Source organism: Silurus meridionalis, chromosome 13 (assembly GCF_014805685.1).
Source record: "Silurus meridionalis isolate SWU-2019-XX chromosome 13, ASM1480568v1, whole genome shotgun sequence".
Classification (NCBI taxonomy): domain Eukaryota; kingdom Metazoa; phylum Chordata; class Actinopteri; order Siluriformes; family Siluridae; genus Silurus; species Silurus meridionalis.
This window is the reverse complement of record NC_060896.1, coordinates 25016774-25037289: the sequence shown is the minus strand read 5'-3', so window position 1 is coordinate 25037289 and position 20516 is coordinate 25016774. Positions and strand designations below refer to the sequence as shown.

General features: G+C 39.8%; 1 protein-coding gene across 3 annotated transcripts in view; it reads left to right on the top strand.

Annotated features, from left to right (window-relative positions):
- zgc:158464 (uncharacterized protein LOC791139 homolog) overlaps positions 1-20516 on the top strand; it is a 150193-nt gene that overhangs the window by 94603 nt on the left and 35074 nt on the right. For 2 of the 3 annotated variants that reach the window (XM_046864175.1, XM_046864177.1), the window contains exon 3: positions 17919-18125. In XM_046864175.1, coding sequence (XP_046720131.1) covers positions 17919-18125 — 207 coding nt within the window. Of the gene's footprint in view, positions 1-17918; positions 18126-18894; positions 18982-20516 lie in introns of all 3 variants that reach the window. The other variant, XM_046864176.1, reaches the window with a different exon arrangement.

Below are 20516 nucleotides of genomic sequence, written 5' to 3'. Positions count from 1 at the left end.
TCTGTCCTTATGTCTCAAGTAGAATGAAAAGAGAGTTGTTCAAATGAACACCGTTCAGAATATCAGGTGTTGAATTTCAAGTGACCATGGGATCAAAGAACACTGTTTCTATTTTTGTTTGTCTTTCCAAAGCCAATTAGTAACACGATCTGGTCTTAAAACAGGAAATGCTGACATTGCATCAATAATACTGTCATCCAGCTAGAGTTCTTATTTTTTTCTCTTTCTATTGGTACACACTATATTTCATTTGTTTTACTTAAATTTTAGTTAGGGTTTCTTTTTTTTTAATCCAGACTAAATACATATATATATTGGTTGGCCAAAGTTTTGTACATATTAGTAAAAAGCAAGAAATAAAACAAATAACATAAATGGAATTATAAAACATTGAAACCACAAGAGAAAAGATGAGTTTTAAGCATGGACTTTAATTCAGCTATGTAAAAGCAGTTCTAATATGTAGTGGTAGGTTGAGTGGCTCTGGCTGGGCCACTCGAGGACATTCACAGAGCCTTCTCGTAGCCACTCCTTTGTTATCTTGGCTGTGTATTTAGGGTCGTTGCCCTGTTGTATCGTCGCACCAGTCTGAGGTCCAGAGCGCTCTGGAGAAGTTTTTTTTATCAAGGACGTCTCTGTACATTGCTGCATTAACCTTTCCCTCAATTCTGACCAGTTTCCCAGTTCCTGCTGCTGAAAAACATCCCCACAGCATGGTGCTGCCACCACCATGCTTCACTGAAGGGATAGTATTGGCCATGGGATGAGTGGTGCCTGGTTTTCTTCAGACGTCCTTCTTTCTTCATTATAGTGTGAGACTGCTTCAGGTGCCTTTTTCGCAAAACTCCAGGTGGGCTGTCATGTGCTTTTACTGAGGAGTGGCTTCAGTCTGGCCACTCTGTCCTACAGGCCTGATTGGTGGAGCTCTGCAGAGATGGTTGTTCTCCTGGAAGGTTCTTCTCTCTCCACAGAGAAACACTGAAGCTCTTTCCAAGTGAACATCAGCTTTTTGCTCACCTTTCATGTGTGGATGATGGGGGCCACTGTGCTCATTGAGACCAATGCTGCAGAAATTATTGTGTCTCCTTCCCCAGATCTGTGCTTCGAGACAATCCTGTCTCTGGGGTCTACAGACAATTCCTTGAACTTCATGGGTTTGTGCACTGACATGCACTGTTAACTGTGGGATCTCATATAGGCAGGTGTATGCCTTTCCAAATCATGTCCAATCAACTGAATTTACCACAGGTGGACTCTAATCAGGTTGTAAAAACATTTCAGCGATGCTCAGTGGAAACAGGGTGCACCTGAGCTCAATTTTTTCAATGTCATGGCAAAGGCTGTGAATATTTATGTACATGTGAAGATTAAAAAAATAAATTCACGTGGTCATTATGGGGTATAGAATTTTAAGCAAAATAATGAATTCAATACATTTTGTAATAAGGCTGTAACATAAGAAAATGTGGAAAAAGTGAAGCTCTGTAAATAGTCTATGGGTGCACTGTATATTGTGACCATTTCACATACAACAAAGAACTTCTCGTGGGTAATGTTCATGGGAAGAGCTATGAAATAGGTAATAAATACAGGCACTCTACTAACACTATGTACATTGCATGCACTCAGTCTTAGCTCTGAGCTCTAGCTAGCTTGACTTCAGATAGAAAGCTGCATCTGCTTGAGGGAGAGCTTGAAGAATCTAAATGCTCCATGCGCCACTTTGCCTTTGGGAAAACCAGCATTTCATTAGTTTGACTCTTAGAGACTCTACAAACTCGTGAGTGCGACTTACAGACAGCCTGAGAGAAAGGTTTGAATCGCAGTGCTTTATTTCGTACAGAAAACTCATTCAGGAAAGAAGCTGTCCTCGATTCTTCTTGTTGTCGTAACACTTAGAAATGAATGCGTATATAATTTGCTTTTCAGCAAAAATCCAGACTTTAAATACTTCAACATTCATGGTTGATTTTTACTTCATGCTAAATTCAGCTAACCTATGAATTTGCAAAGGTTGAATATATGAGCTGTTTTTTTATTATTATTATTATTTATTTATTCTTTTTTTTACTCTGATAGAAGTAGAGGAAAGATGAGGATTTTTGCACTAGCTAGTAGCTACAGCAGAAGTTTTCTCAGAAGCATTTAACCCTGAAATATAAACATAAATTACAAATGGGTCAATTCTGTAAAATAAAACAATAACAAAAAGAGGAACAAATACTAACTGAGACAGAGAGACAGACAGACAGACAGACAGGCAGACAGAGACGGGGCAGATAGAGACAGACAGACAGACAGACAGACAGAGAGAGAGAGAGAGAGAGAGAGAGAGAGAGAGAGAGAGAGAGAGAGGAATTGTATGAGAGGGACAGGGAGAGAGCAACAGATAGAACAAGACAAATAAAGAGGAATATACAGACAGACAGACAAAGAATGAGAGAGGAACAGGTAGAGAAGGAGAAACAGACAAAGAATGAGAGAGGAACAGATAGTGAGTAAAAGAGAGACAGACAGACAGACAAAGAGAGACAGGGACAGATAAAGAGATGGGGCAGATAGAGACAGACAGATAAAGAGAGACAGGGACATTTGAAGAGATGGGGCAGATCGAGACAGGGACAGTGTGAGTGGAACCTGGAGAGAGAACCAGATTAAGAGGTATACGGACAGACAGAAAGAGACAAAGATCGAGAGACAGACTGATAAAGAAAGAAGGGACAGAGTGAAAGGGACAGAGATAGAGACGGATTGAAAGACACAGATAGACAAAGAGAATAGTGGACAGAGAGACACAGAGTAACAGACAGATAGAAAGGGACAGAGTAAAATAACAGATAGAGTGAGAGAGGGACAGATAGTGAGAGATAGACAGAGAAAGAGAGACAGACATTAGCACTAGCAACAGCTACAGCAATAATAATGAGTGCAGTATGGAACAAGTGACAAGTAAATTTGCATATTCACAGCTAGTGTTAGAGCAGCTGACCAATCAGAATTGAACGCTGAAAAATACCAGGGTATAAAGAATAATAAAGAATGATTTCCTTTTTCTTGTTGAAAATGTATTTGTTTAAATACCCTGGGGGTTTTCTGGAGTTTCTCGAGAATAAGGACTTTTTCAATTGTTTGTCAATTCACTATATTTTTATATAATATCACGTTGAGGGAGATTTGTGAATTTTTTAAGGAAAAAATAGCCGAAGACATATTTAGCGACTCCTGTTCATCATCAAGGTTTATTATTTTGATGCATCACTCTTTCCATCTTTCGTCTCCTCCACGGAGTGTCGTGAGAGAGGTGATGCATATGGTTACGGCGGCTGGGCAGCCACGTAGGGGTTCTCATTATTCATCCCCTAACGAGCCTTCACTCGGGTTCTAATGAGGCGTAATTGCCTCCGTGCCGCCACTCGAATCGATGCATCAGTTGAAGCTGCGCCCACTGAGTGGCCGGCCATTTCCATGGACACGTTTACACTCCCAAAGAGTCATTCGTCCTGTCTGATCCCTCTTTCTCTTTGTCTCCCCTTTGTCTGTTTGCTCTCTCTCTCTCTCTCTCTCTCTCTCTCTCTCTCTCTCTCTCTCTCTCTCCCTTTTTCTTTCCGTCGTTTCCTTTATGTCTGTCTTTCTTTCTGTCTTGATCTGTCTCTTTTCTCTGTATCACTGCCTCTGTCTGTCTCTATTTTTCTCTCATTCTCTCTCCTGTCTTTCACCTAATGTCTCTCTTTCTCTTTTCCTGCCTGTGTCTATCTCTACCTTTCTCTGTCTTTCTCTCTGTCTTTCTCTCTTTCTGTATCTATCTTTGTCTCTCTGCCTGCCTGTTTTCTCTCCCTAATCTATATCTCCTTTTCACATTGTCTTAATATTTGTCTCTCCTCTCTCTGTCTCTTGGTCATTCTCTCTCTCTCTCTCTCTCTCTCTCTCTCTCTCTCTCTCTCTCTCTCTCTCTCTCTCTCTCTGTCTTTTCTCAAGCTGTATCTTTTATCTTTCTCCGTTTCTGCCCTCTCGCTCTATCGCTCTCGCTCCCCCCCACTCCTTGTCTCTTCTTTTCTCTTTCTTTTTCTGTCTCTCCCTCTCTCTGTCTCTCACTTTCAATCTATTCTTCTCTTTCTTTGTTTTTCCACCTCCTCACACACACACACACACACACACACACACACACACACACTCACACACTCCAACTCAAACACATCACGGAATTTCTTGTACAGGTACTTTGGGGTTGGTGTTTGAAGTGTTTGCACTCAGAGGTGTTCATGGTGTGTTGTGGCGCTCGTTAGCCACGTGTGTTTTCTCACAGGAACCGACTTGTAGAGCATCAATGCTTTTCTGTAAGCATAAGTCTGTGTAAGACACTCTAGAGGGAAATCTCGTGCTATGGATGACATTTATTCTCATCGTTTGCTTTGTTCACAGTTAGGGCAAACATACCCTTGAGAGAATCTGGGTGTTTGCTTCGGGAATTCAGGGACACCATGTGAGGGGTTTATCTCCATCAATTAAAAACTCCTGTAAGACTGAAAACAAGAGTCTTCAGACTGTATCACCCCTACAGTCAAACATGGATGTGGAAGCGTTACGGTTTGGGGTTGTTTTGGTGCAGGGAAGCTTGGAGACTTATTCCAGGTGAAAGGAATGCTGAACCATCATGGCCGCTATTCCATATCTCAACACCATTGGGTTCTGCTGATTGGAACCGACTTCACCATACAACATGACACTAAGCTGAAGCATACATCCAGACTCCGTAAGAGTTATTTAGAAAAGAAACAGTCGGCTGAAGTGTTATTTATCACAGAACAGCCTGCCCTCTCAGCACACCTAAATCCTATTGAACTGCTCTGGGATGAACTGGATCACAATGTCAGAAAGAAATCTCCAGCTAGTGAAGAACACTTATGGCAAATTTCACAAGAGACATGGCAAAGTAATTCTTGATTCTTAATGCTTAAGGCTTTGGGTTTCTTATCATAAGGCTGGGGGTTCAATCCCATGTATTGCCAAGCTACCACTTTTGGGGAACTTGACCAAGGCCCTTAACCCTCTGTGCTGCATGGGTGACCCTGCGCTTTGACCCCAGCTCCCTAACATCACTGGGGTATGCAAAGAAAGAGATTCACTGCACTGTAAAGTACATATGACAAGCTCTGTATAAATGCACCTTTCCTTTTCTCTGTCATCCTCTGAGTTTATTACAAACCAAATTCCTTGCACTTTTCCACCAAACTCAGCAGTCTTCTGATGAAGCATGTTCATATACACATCTGTGATTTTCTTTGTTCCCTCATGCAAAAAAGTGGGTCTCCATTAGATATCATACAAGTTGTTCCTGGAACATGTATAAAGCTGGATAAAGCTCATCTCCAGCACTTCTTAGACCACCTGGATGCCATGTTGTGACCATATTCTATACTACAACACCTCTTGGTCATATTATCATATGACGCACACTTTAATAGACAGAACAACTAGATGGAAAGAATGTGCAGTGAATCAGGAATTGTAGGGCTATTGCTTTGTTCACTGTCTTGTTCGCACGTAGACCTAGATAACGTAGATAACGAGAGCTTTTCTTCCACATGAGGTGCTATAGGCAGAAAAACAGAAAGGCTATTGATTTTACCAGATGTTCAGATTGCTTTTCTCGTGTGGGTTTGATTTTTGATTTATTTTTTTTCCATAGAAGTACAGTTTCCTATTTGAAAGCAGTTGTTTCCGCTCAGGAAACAACTTTGAAAAGAATTTGAATAAGGATGGGCAGAAAATTAATCCATCAGAAAGCACTAGAAATTTGGTGTAAGGGAAATTGTGAGTGAGAATCTCAAGACACATCATCAGGAATTTCATTTCATCCATGTTTGTTGTTCTGTGTCTTTTATTCTCTATGGGAATAATTACACAACATTTTTTTTTTTTTTTACAAAGCAGTGACATCTTACGTCTTGTTTATTCCAAAGACACAAATACACACAAAACACACACACACACACACACACACACACACACACACACACACACACACACACACACACACACTTCAGTTGCTCATGCAAAGTTGGAAAACTTGACAGTGTTGGTTGCCAGGGTTTCTTACGTGTCTGGTAAAGTGTTGGAGAATGCTTGAGGTAGCGAAAGAGTGTGTGTGTGTGGGAGGCACATTGGCAACAGAGAAGCTGGCACTGGCTCAGTCTGGCCACTGGGAGAACTGGACACTGTATCTGTCTCAGCTGGAGGACAGAGATAAAGCAGCAAACACATGCACACAGTTTCCATACGAAATTCTGGGAAGATTTATTCTATCTGCTTCTAGATTACACTATTCTAAATTACACTTATTCTCACACACACACACACACACACACACACACACACACACACATACACACATCTTTTGGAATCCTCTTGCAGCTGTTGGGTTTTTACTCTCTCTTGCACATGTCCTTATAAATTCTTGTTTAAATGTACACGTCTTTGTGTGTGTGTGTGTGTGTGTGTGTGTGTGTGTTACTCTTACACACAGCCTAGTGGTAGCATCAGTGAGTTTACCTCGTTTCTCCCTGCCTTGCTGAGTAAAGACCCATGTTTACTGAGAAGCACACGCACACACTCACAAAACACACAGACACCACAGTGAGCTCAGTGAATCCTAATATAGCTTATACAGAGAGAGAAATTGGCACTCGCATAAGCAAGGGAAGGGAGGCCGTGTACACCCGGAGGCTTGTTTACAACTGTAGCTTATCTGTTAGCTCTTTTCAGTGACTGTAAGGAAAAAAAGTTGAAAAAAGTTTTCAGAAACTAGATTTTGACACTACAGGCTACTCTGGAACAGACAAAAGAAGCTGGAACAGCACTAGTCAGCCACTGGATACAATACTGCATGTTTGGATAGAGAGCTAGCAGAGAAGCCTTAAAAGCTAGGAAGGCACATGCTAGCAAACTAGCAGATAAAACATTGAATAAAAGATGCACAAACCCACAGACATATATATATTCTTTTTTTCAAATTGTTCATGAAACCCATGGACCCCCCTTATAGCCTCAATAGGTGCTGTAGTAGCACTCTTACACCAGTAGTATCATCCTTATACCTGTATACAGGTGCTATAGCAGTACCCATATACCTGTAGTTGTACCCCTACACCTCAAGAGGTGCTGTAGTAGCAGTTTCACACCTGTAATATTAGCCCTACACCTGAGAGGGTCTCCTTTCCGAGAGCATTAAGATATATATAAATCAGGTGTAGAAGAATAAAAATAAATACCAAAGTGTGTTGAAAGGATAGAAATAAGAATCCTGGGACAGGTACGATATTCTTCATCATTACTGCAGCAGTTCCTGAATGAGCACGATTATCGTGTTGGAGATCTCAGAAGCTCCGTTTCTCATGTTTGGGGTTCTCATGTTTCTAGAAATGCAAAGATTTTTGTAAACGGAAGTCAAGCATTAGGAAGAACCAGGACAGAGAGTGAAAGAAGGCAGCAGGAATACTCAGGTGAACCGACCGAAACCGGATTTATTTATGCTCTGATCAAACAGTGGGTTTAAAATCCCCCTGTGATCAGAGTCCAAGCAGCGAAGGTCAACTGGCATTGTCAACTAATAGCCATTTATTCTGCTCACTTCTGAGTGTAATGCTATTTAATGGAATAATGTGAGCGAAAATGATTGTGATTTTGCCTCGAAAAATAGCCTTTTAGCAAAGCGAGCGAGAAAGAGAGAGACTGAGAGGGAGAAAGGGAGAGAGACTGAGAGGAAGAGAGAGACTGAGAGGAATAAAGAGAGAGACTGAGAGGAATAAAGAGAGAGACTGAGAGGGAGAAAGAGAGAGACTGAGAGGAAAAAAGAGAGAGACTGAGAGGAAAAAAAGAGAGAGACTGAGAGGGAGAAAGAGAGAGACTGAGAGGAAAAAAGAGAGACTGAGAGGTTAGCAAGCATTTGTCCATTTCCATCAATTGCTGCATCGGTCCATTAATACTGATGTCACTTTGACGGACTCGCCTCATTCTGTCACCAGACTATCCTGAGGAACAGATGAGAGGAAAAAGCAAGCAAACACAGTATGCACACACACACACACACACACACACACACACACACACACACACACACTTGTGCTCTGTGAAGCGAATCAGCGCTGTGTGAAGCTACGGGTCAAAGAACTGACACACAGAGAGGGAAGCACAATAGCGGATCAGCTCTGCCTCTTACAGATAACATACACACACACACACACACACACACACACACACACACACACATACACAGAAGTCTGTCCAAGCTTTGATGCTCACAAATGATCATCAGCAGGGAGTCTGATAATGAAGAGGATTTTATTACAGAGTGAAATGGATGTCATTTATAGTCTAGTCCATAACTAATTGGACAGTGACACATTGTTGATTTGACTACCTTCATCCAGTGCAGCATTTTGCTCCGATTTGATGGAGTGTACATACAGTACAGACCAAAAGTTTGGACACACCTTCTCATTCAAAGAGTTTTCTTTATTTTCATGACTATGAAAATTGTAGATTCACACTGAAGGCATCAAAACTATGAATGAACACATGTGGAATTATATATGGAATTATATACATAACAAAAAAGTGTGAAACAACTGAAAAATGTCATATTCTAGGTTCTTCAAAGTAGCCACCTTTTGCTTTGATTACTGCTTTGCACACTCTTGGCATTCTCTTGATGAGCTTCAAGAGGTAGTCACCTGAAATGGTCTTCCAACAGTCTTGAAGGAGTTCCCCGAGAGATGCTTGGCACTTGTTGGCCCTTTTGTCTTCACTCTGCGGTCCAGCTCACCCCTAAACCATCTCGATTGGGTTCAGGTCCGGTGACTGTGGAGGCCAGGTCATCTGGCGCAGCACCCCATCACTCTCCTTCTTGGTCAAATAGCCCTTGATGCCTTCAGTGTGACTCTACAATTTTCATAGTCATGAAAATAAAGAAAACTCTTTGAATGAGAAGGTGTGTCCAAACTTTTGGTCTGTACTGTATGTATGCTTCATACTGGAATAAGAGTACTGTTCATCTGTAGGAGCAGGTTTGCTTCATTAGCTGGGAAAAGTGAAGGTTTTTTAACACATAAGAATTCATTCATTCATTCATTCATTCATTCATTCATTTATTCATTCATTCATCTTCATCATCATCATTGTGTCCTGGTAAGCAGCATAGTGGCCCAAGAGCCTCAGTAATGCTGATGTACTGTGGAAGTGACACACTATTGTGTCACTGCTCTGAATTACTTTGAATGTTAACCACCGAAATATCTGGTCAGAGAAGGTCCACAATCAACAAATCCAGAGAACGATTGGTATTATTTTTTCTTATGAAACCACACATCACATAAAAAATAAAAAGCAACACAACACACACATCACATTTAATGTGCAGAAAAAAGATATTATGTAGGTTCTATATGTTTAAGAATCATTTGAAGAGCTCAGTCCTGCATTCCCTCCAGAGATTCATCAGAAATCACACACCTTGTCTTTCACAGTGCGTCCAATCGACAGCGCAGCTCTGATTTGATGCACTCGAGTGCACTGAACCCTGAGTAATACAGTACCGCCATGACTACTTACTTTCCTTAACACCCATTTTGTGCAGTAGTTTAATAAATATAATACTCATGCATTTTTAAATGCTATAAAATTGCATTATGACCTGGGTATATTATGCCATTATGCACTCTGGCAATAAGAAAAAGATTTTAACCTGCATAATATATATATATATATATATATATATATATATATATATATATATATATATATATATATATATATATATATATAAAATGAATATATATATATATATATATATATATATATATATATATATATATATATATATATATATATATATATATATATATTTTATTTTTATTTTTATTTTTATTTATTTATTTATTTATTTATTCATTTATTTTTATTATCTGCTCGGTGCACCTCCAGGGTCTTACACCAAGGGCGAATGTGGTACTTCTGTGGTCTGCTATAAAATGGTCTTAAAAGGATAAATATAGGAACGGAAGCAGGCTGCTACATCATTCTATACATGTCAAGCATCACTTTTTTTGTCAGCAGGTATCAGAAAAGCTTTGGGTCACTCCTGAAAATGAAAATTTGATAATAATTGTATAAATCCTCAGTACAGCTTTTGGTGGACGTATGAAGCTCTGGATATAGCTTTGACTGATTTGAAAAGCCTCTTTTTGGGTGAAGGAAAAGAAAAAACAGGGGATTGTCCTCTTTATTATTTTCCAGCGGCGCAAAGTTAATCACGTTTAATCCGGTCTTGACCGAGTTCAGATCCCTGTATAGAGGAGAAATGGAGTGAACCCGGCCAAGCGCTTAATATCAGCAAATCCTCTCCAGGCCGTCAGGGGCAGGCAGGGAGCTCCTGGCTGCAAGAGACGATACGTTTGAGTTCCTTCACACTGAAAAAAGGGATTTGACGAGAGAAAGGATTTGGTGATGGATTTCGAGGTAAAAAAAGGTGAAAATGGGCGTAGTTGAGCGCTTTCCAGACCATGTAGTGAGCTTTGATATTTGGTTTAACTCCCTAATACCTTTTTAACACCAAAGGCCATGTTTTTTCCTCCTAATTTAATGAGTCATTTTGGTTAAACTAGTGTATAGTGTTTTAAGTGTGTAGGTTGTGGTTTTCTAGATATAGACTTAGAAGGGAATTTAGAAGGGAAGGCTCTAACCTTCTTCTTCTTCTTCTTCTTTCGGCTGCTCCCATTAGGGGTCGCCACAGTGGATCATCCGTCCCCATACCCCCCCTGTCCTCTACATCTGCCTCTTTCAACCCAACTACCTGCATGTCTTCCCTCACCACATCCATAAATCTCCTCCTTGGCCTTCCTCTTTTCCTCCTCTCTGGTGGCTCCATCCTCAGCATTCTCCTACCAATATACCCCATGTCCCTCCTCTGCACATGTCCAAACCATCTCAATCCCACCTCCCTCACCTTGTCTCCAAAATGTCCTACATGCGCTGTCCCTCTAATAAACTCATTTCTAAGCCTGTCCATTGTCGTCACTCCCAACGAAAACCTCAACATCTTCAACTCTGCTACCTTCAGCTCCACCTCCTGTCTTTTACTTTCATGTAGCTCTAATGCAAAAAAAAGCAACCATCTGAAAGCAAACATGTCAAAATATCGGAATGTGAAGTTAATAAATTATAATGTACATTATAATGTACATTCGTTTTTTTATAATTATTTTATATTTTTATATTTTATATAATTATTTATTATTTTTTATTATTTTATCGTTAGATTACAATTTTACATTATTTTAATGTACATTTATTTTAATTCACCAGCTGTAATGCTCACTGTTCATAAAAAAAAAATTTCAATATAATGAAAAATAATTCACTTGTGTATACACCAAAACATACACGTGTTTTAAGGTTCAGAGTTAAGGTCAAGGTTAGAATTAGACACCGTCTATGACTCCAGATGAATTGTAGACCACCCATTCATATCTGTTCTTCTCACGTCTAGAGAGGAAAGGCTAAACCGTGTGTGTGTATGTGTGTGTGTGTGGGGAAGACATGTGCTATGTGACCCCCTGCTCAACACCAGACGTGAGAGGTTAAAGGCCACATGCTTTTTCTGAAACGGGGTAACAGGTTGCAGTTCTGCTGTGCCCCCTTAATTTTCTGGAACGTGCCATGCTAGACATGCATGCCTGCCTCCCACCAGAAACGCCAGAGCGAGTCTGAACTTGCGGAGGCAGGGAAAGATGGATTGTGAAAATGGAAGGGAATTTGGTAGTGCGTGACAGGATGCAGGGCTGCGTGTTGGAGTTATGTTCTCAGTGACACAACGTTCCGGTATTATGTTTCTGATGTGACGTGTGAAGTCGCTGCACTGTAGTTTATTCAGGTTTATCTGAACATTCGGTCATTTTGAAGGGTTAGAAAAGTTGTGCAGCATGTTTGTTTTGTTGTGAATTCAAATACACTATTCAAATGGCCTAAAACTTTTTACTTTTAAGGCTTTATGGTTAAGGCTCTGGATTACTGATCGAAAGGTTGGGGGTACAAGCCCTGGGATCGACCACTCTTGGGCCCTTGAGCAAGGCCCTTAACTGAACAAGTTGGGATATTCGAAAGAAAAGAATTTTACTGTGCTGTAATGTATATGTGACAAATAAAGGCTAATCAATTCTAATCTATTATATTCTATTATATATGGATTCAGCCAGGAGTCGAGATTATAAATTAATTTCCTTTTCTTTTTTTTACGGATTTGCCTGATTCATCCCAATTCTCATCAATTGGAGAATCTGTGCAGCTGGGCATGGTTCCACATGAAAAACCTAAAGATCCGTGAAATTACCAAGCAACTCAAGAACTATAAGGATGAATTTGGACTGTAATGACTATAACCAGTCTGCTGCAGTGGCTTGTGACTACTAGCATTAGCATGAAGCGTTCTGTTTTTTTATGCCTCATCAGTGAAAAGTTCAACGAACAGTACACCTCAAAAATGATAAACTATAATGAATGGACATTTGGTGTTACCCAGATAAGGATGTGGTTCTTCTTAAGGTTTCTTCCTTATACATGCTCAGGGAGTTTTTCCTGCCACTGTTGCCACTGGGTCACGCATTAGGGATAAACATGGCAATAAACATATAGGCATTAACTTATAAATTCAATGCGTTACACACATAGAATTTAATTGACTTGAATATGCAAATTGCAAACAAGCCCTCCATCCCATTCCTGCTAGCTAATGAACATGTTAACTGCTAGTTAACTATCTCTCATTAGTTAGAGATGGATAAGCAGAATTAAAGTATCATCTTCAGCACTCTTAATTCGTCAGAATTTTAATCATATTAAACAGGACTTTACCAAAATGTCAGAATATCAGATCACCCAATCTTTGCTAATTGGTAACCTTAGCGAAGCTAGCTATCCATTTGCAGAACTGCTTTCTCACAGGAAACAATTGAGGAAGAATGAGGTGGTTTTATAATTTTTATTATTATTATTATTGCTATAACATTATCATTATCAGCAGCCAAATCTCACAAAAAATACAAAATGTAACAGCCAAGAGTTTGTGTAGCAATTAGATTAGCTTAGTTAATTTTGCTAGCCAGCTAATTAACAGCTTGTAAACTAGCATGTCAACACATGAATCATAGGTGGACATGGTGGGTGTTTTTTAGATCATTTAGATCATTATATTTTAGCACTTTAGTCAAATGTAGGTCAACCACACACACACACACACACACACACACACACACACACTCATATTGGAGAAAATGTACTAGCTGTTTAGTAGCTAGTACTCTGCCAATATGTAAACAAGATAGCTAATACCTAGCAGACTAGCTTGTATCTGCCACAAGAAAAAATGATTAGCAATTGAATAAGATGAGTAACACAAATTCATTTGCTCATGTCTAACATCAATTAGGTAGCTAGATGACTAGCTGGGTTAACACACTAATTTTATGGTAAAAAGTTATCAGACACAGAAATTCTTGATTAGAAAGAAATGGTGACAGAATTGATGGAAATATTTATTAGTTTGAACCCAGTCAGCCTAGAAATTAACCAGTTACACCATTATCTTAGCTTCTAGCGCTTAATCTAGCGCAAAAGGTACACTAGCATCCTCAGAGAATCATCTGTTGTCCTGATATATTGTTCCCTTTCTCATACTTTCATCTGTTCATCTATCTCACTTTCCGTATTAGTGTGTAGGAGAATTCAGTGCTCTAGCTTTATGTGTATATTGCCATTATAGAGATGTTTTGAACGTTCTCTCTCCTCACACACTCGTACACACACCATTAGCAGCCCGAGAAAGATGCTTATCCCACCGTGATCTTATATCGTGTGAACTGTTAAAGGGGAGCTCTAAAGGCGATAGGCACTGCCAGACGTACGCTTATTTAAAGATCTCTCATCTCCTCCTCCTCCCTCACCTCTTTCACCCTGCTAGCTCCATTACTCTCCGCACTTTTCTCATTTTTCCGCAAGAGCTCCCCTGGGCTGAGAGGTAATTATGCAGTTGTATGGTGTTATATTTCATTTCTGAAGCGCTTCGCTGCATTACAGCACGCTGCGAGGGCCGGCCTGCTAACAGCTCCGTGCTCTGGCAGAGGAACACGGAAAAGCATGCTAACAGCTTCATAGTCGGAGAGGGAGGAAAACTGTGGGTGGATCAAAGTGGCAATTCAGAGATTCACTAATCCATCAGTTATCGGCGACGCAGCACTCCGAACTGGTTTCCGAGGGCCGCTCTTCACTAGCTTCTTTTAAAATATGAATTATTCTATCATATTTGGATTAGAGAGCATGCATTGAGAATTCTTCCAATGTGGAAATGTTTTTGGAATATATTAAAACGCGTGTTTGACTAATCCCGAAATCTATGACATCAACCCCACAGTGGCAAATTCTTGTCATCATTGTTATTTCATAGTGCTAGGTGTACAAACACAAGTATTTAACTTTTAAGCATATAATATTAATTATATGATGTTTAAGTCCAAATGTAAATTATCATGTAAATAATAGAGATATACTTCTATCTATGGTATGTACATAAACATATTTCACATGGCCAGATAAGCTCACTCTCACTGACACTAGAGCTAGCGTTAAGAATTAAATTATACTTTCTTGTTTATTTAAGTCGTTTCATTGTTCGTGAATAAAACAAAGCATGCAGCATGTTGAAAATTCGTGATATTTGGTATGTTTATAAAAAAAATAATTTTGGAAAACCAAAAGCATGCTAGCTCTTGAGTCTGGCCAGGAATACTTTTTTGGGGGTTAGATTTTATACCTCATTACAATATCCAGAGGTGGAAAGTGTAATAAAATATTGTACTCAAGTAAATGTACTGTTACTTCAAAGACATTTTTACTAAAATACAAGTTACCAGTCTAAAAAGCTACTCAAGTAAAAGTAAAAAGTAGCTTGTTTAAAATTTACTCGAGTTAAATTTAACTAGATTTATTTTCATAAATGTTATTATATTTTTAGTTTATAATTTTATTACAGCTGGGGGATGGGGTGGGGAATTCTAGTGTAGGTAAAAAAAAAGGACAAGGGGATATAAATCTCAAACTAGTTCTTTTTAATTAACGGAACAACAATTAACGATAGGATTTAAAATGTAGTTCAGTAAAATACTTAAAACAAAACATACTTAAGTAAAAGTATCGATATAAAAAAATACCTTGAAGGTAGAATTACACAAGAACACCACTCAATTACAGTAACACAAGTAAATATAATTTGTTACTTTTCATCTCTGGCAATATCCTTGCACTGGTCTTACCCTTAGGTGTCCAAAAACTTTTGTTTGCACAGTGTTGTACTTTTCTTAGTGGTGCTTTTGCTTTTTTTCCAGGACGTCCCTAAGGATAGTGGACAGTGAATGGTACATGGAAGGCATTGTCTTGCTGCATGAACTTCATTACTCATATCTGAATGCAAGTCCTGTCTGCCCACTGGGGCTCAAGCCCCCTAGAGTGCCAGGAAATACAATTTATTTCCACTATAAGGTTATCGATATGTACAAATCCATAAAGTCAGCAATAGCAATTTATTATTTCCGGGAATTTTTTCCATTTCAGCCTAATTTGTACTTCTGGTCCCTACCCCGGCGTTATCACTTAGGGACGGAGCAAGAAGTTTTTGTTTTCGCATTTAAAATTTTTGGCATTCAGATCATTTTATGTGCAAAAATTGCAAAGTGCAGATTAAAAAAGGTGGATGAAAATCACACTACAGATGGCTGCAGGGCTGAAGCACCCTATGGTGCATTTCACACAGATATTGTGGAAGTGCATCCCAGAGTATGGGTCTGTAGGAGGTGTAGCGTAACGGTGGATTATGTTAAATAGCCATTTAATTAGCTAACGTTTTATCTGATAAATATGCCGAGTGCCACCGCTTTGGGTTTTTCGGCCTGTGTTTTGTGCAGCGATACTGATGAAGTCAGTGCGTGTAATTGGTCTGTCCTCGGATATTGCGGTGTTTGTGTTCTCAGTAAGTCTGCACAAGACAGCTGGAGGATCCAGCTGGAACTCCATGTCTCCCAACACAGCAGGCTTCACTATTAAACACAATTAACTCACTAGGAGCTTGATTTTGGTTCAATTTACGGATGTATGTAAAGTCGATGCCTTTTACATACAGCTTTAGGGCAGATCATTTATGCAGCTTTTGTTTGCGCGCAGCAAACGTTTAAGAAGACGCAACAATATCCGCCAGAATTAGGCACACTCTGGTTTATTACTACTCAAAAAGGTTGCATTCGTACTACATGGAATCATTTCGAATACCCAGAACACAACTAACCTTTGAGGCTTCCTAGCAATTAAGGATTTTTAGCACAAGGTACAACAGTTGCTAAGAATTAAGCTCACACAGTTTCAGTCACAAGGGCAGACTTTTTATCTGATATTTTAGCAGGCTATTACTCTCAGCCTCAGATGCTCTACCCACGGACCATCTGATGTATATTGTACACTTGGCTGGCCGCAACTACTGGAGTCTTGGCTGTCCGCACTTGCTTGGACATGTTTTTTTTTTTTTTTTAGTTTGCTGGGGAAGCAAACTTTTGAACATACTGACAACAGTAAAGCTTTTGGAGCAAGATACTGTAGGTTCACAGCATGCCGCATTTGGCATTACCGTCCAGGCTTCTAGATATAACCAGACAGCCTTATACTTTGTCACTAAACATGTCCAGTAAGTAGGCCAATAACCGATTACTTTTACAGACTTTCGGTGTATGACCAGAACAAATCAAGCATTTATTTGTACCCAAAATGCCTGGAAGGACGTTTGAAGACACAATGCTGAGAGAATTTGTCCATCTTTTCAGTGTATATTTTTCCAAAATCTTGTGGAACATCTTCCCAGAGGAGTAGAGGTAATTATCAACAACAAAAGGGGGACTCAATGTGAAATGGGTTGGTCAAAAAACATATACCACTCTTTTTCGCCAGGTGTCTACAAACTTATGGCAATTGTATGTTGTACATTGTACAACGTACATTGTAATGTATGTGATATTACTGGTGGTTTGCCAGGTTTTTTTTTTTTTTTTTAGAAGAGTGATCTTAGATCTTAGGATCAGACTACCACCACCATGTTTCAGTTAGATTTACAAGTTGTTCTCAGGATGCGTTTGATCATAGCATCTTTTCCAAAAATAACACAATTTCAGTCACAGGAGTCTGCTTTGTAAGAGTAGGTGGTCAGTGATGGGAAGATCGAATCATGTCCGTGACTTGGTTCTTTAAATCTTTTTAAATCATTTATTTCATTTAGTTCCTTTGATCAGACAAAATTTTATTTATTAAGTAGATCCCCCATCACATCTGCATGCACAATCTTTGACTGTGGTTCCAATAATAATAATAATAATATGACAGATGACAAATTATAATGCATATAATGAGTAGCTCGCCTCATTTCTTCTGGTCTGTTTCAATAGTTATTTTGTCACGTGACTCCCATAATTATTGTATCAATAATGCCAAGATGCGGACAAAAATAAACCTGATTGCACTGTGTAGCGTTTATTGGAGTCATGTGACAAAAGAACAAACAGCTCAGACCAGATTACTCATGAAATGAACTACGCAGTTCTGTTTCCTGTACGTAACCTATAGAGATTTTTTGATGCTTTGCGTGCAGTAGAGAATGAACAAATCACTCTTTTGAGAGTACTCATCGATCTGAGTCACATTAAAGACTCGTTCAAAATGAACGAATTGTTCAAGAATGACCAGGCACGAGTTTCTGTCCATGGTGAGTAAAACTTAAAGCAGACTGATTCTCCAGAAGACTAGCAATTAACAACACTTCTGTTTGTCTCCGTACACAGAGATCCGAGGCAGTCGTGGTGTTAAAGACGGCCCGATTCGCCAGCTTCCCCTTTACGACACGCCGTACGAGCCTGCGGAAAACGGCGGGGATTCTGACCCCCTGTGTTCACGCGAAAGCAGACTGCCTCAGGATGACGAGAGGCCAGCCGAGGAGTACGATCAGCCCTGGGAGTGGAAGAAGGAACGCATCTCGAAAGCCTTCGCAGGTATCATCCAGCACTTGTGTATTAATCAGCATGTGTCGTCTATGCAGCTAATGCTTGGTGTTTGGTGCTTGGTTCTGCACGCTTTTCTAGTGTGTGTGCTCTGGTTAATGCTGAATATATTCCCAGATGGTGTTTAACTGATGGCTGATGCTGGTATATTTGTGCTTAAGGAGTGGGGAACCTCTTTCCTTGAGGGCTGATGATCCTAAAGCCATTGATGTATTTGACCATTTAATGGAATGGTGTTAATAGAGAGTGAGCAGGCGTCAACTGAGGTAGCAGACAATTTAAAGGTTAATCCACTGCGATTTTTAGCACGAAGCCCTCCGGCAATAGGATTCTCCATCTCTGCTCTGTGGCGATGGCAAGTGGCTTAGTTTAAAAAGCCGGTCGGTGGTTTTTATCTCAGTCTTTAACTCTAAACACTTCTTTTCCAGCACTTATTCTTCTGGGTGGCTTTCCTACCGGATATTCTGTTCATTTTAGAGTTTTCTTTTGTCTTTCTTTGTTTGAGAGATGTCAACCAAAGAAAGCGCATTTCCGTCTTTCTGCTCTTACAGGTGCTCCTGGTGGAATGTATGCATTTTTCCGTTTCACTGATTGATTGATATATACGGCTAACTCGGCCATAACTAAACAGGGCTGTTCAAGGACAAGAGGAATTTGAGTGAACCGTTTAGCAAGAGGATTATAATGACATCAACCCCAAACGATTTCTAGTTTCTGAAAAGGTATTTTCCTTTTTTCCTTTTCTTGTTTTCTGGAACAGCTCTGCTTTGTTATGACTGCATTAGCAGCAAAGGAGAAGGCAGAGGATCGGCTCGGAGAAGAGTCAACACCTCCAAATCCCTCACAGGTACCCATGGAGAAGGGCTGCTATTTTCTTTCACTAATGTCTCTCTTTCTTTTTTTTCCCCTATAGTTTTAAATGAAAGTGCGTGTCCATTAGGGCTACCACAACGGCCCCAGCAATTAAGGTTTTGTGCTAGTGACTTGTGTGTGTACTTAAACAACACAATTAACTGAATTGGTATCGCTTCAGATAAAACAAAAAAGAAATGAGAATTGTTTTGCAAAAGTAAGAAAACCTTCTTTTCAAGTATTTTATGTTCACGCAGTGTCAACAGAAAAAAGAAACACCCAGACGTCTTCATTTCGCTCATAATTGTCATTTCTCTTTTCACTTTTCAGACCGAGTTAGTGCAATTTGCAGATTAGCATGCAAATTAGCCAAGCTTTCACGGCACACTTTGATAATTAATTTCCTTTTATCAGGATTACGAATTAATTCTTTCTTTTGAAGAGGAGACAAGAATTTGCCGTCCGTCGGGAGCATGATATTTTCCAACTCCCTTTGTCCTCTTTTCTTTTTATGTTCCATTTCACCCGCTCTAACGGAGCTCGGTTTGACAGAGGAGATGCTTGTCAGGAAGCAGAGATATTGTCTCTCTCTCTCTCTCTCTCTCTCTCTCTCTCTCTCTCTCTCTCTCTCTCTCTCTCTCATTCTCTCTGTCTTTCTCTCTGAAGCGTAAAAACCTCCTTTTGAACCTGTTTGCTCTCCGACACCACCTTGAAAGGAAGATCAAGTCGAACGAATTCTCAAGAATGACAGCAAAATGCTAAAAGACGTTCCATAATCAGGTGCCAACGTCAAGACCCCGAAAGATCAGGAGGTCAGACGAAGGTCAAATCAGGAACACCATATCGAGCTTATAAACCTCGGATTTCCATAGCTTAGGTGATACCTAATATTAAATGGTTTGTTATCAGCAGACTTCCAGGAGTTGCTTTTGGAAGACGGCTGCACCCGGAATGAAAGCCTTTTGTGTTTATATCCCGTTTCTATTTCCATGTAAAAAAAGAGAAGAAAAATATGCTACTGATTTCCCATGTTCCTCTATTCTTTGTATTACAATGTGCCTTGTTTCCATCCGTCCTTTTTTTTTTTTTTTTTGGATTGAAGTGTCAAGCCGGGAGATATTTGGAAATAATAGAGATGGATGCACGGGCACTTGAAATAACGATGGTCGCAAAGGAACTTTAATATGTGGAAAAAGTTGCGCGTATGATATTATCAAAGTAATTACAGAGCAGTGCGTTATTAAAAAACGTGTCCCGTTTAACTTCATTAATCTTCATTGAGCCCGGTGGTGAAGAACTAATTAGCAACTGTGCGCCCGAGTGTTGTGTTGTACTGGGGTGTGTGTCGATGCGCAAACTTCAGGTCTCATATTTCATATCTGGTGCCTCCTATACCTGCAGAATCCTCAGTGGGACGCATATTTGTGCTCATGCTGAGACTCGGCTCATACTGGGTCTGTGTACACTTAATAATTTATCCTGGGTACCTCTTTGAGCACTTCTACTCACACACACACACACACACACACT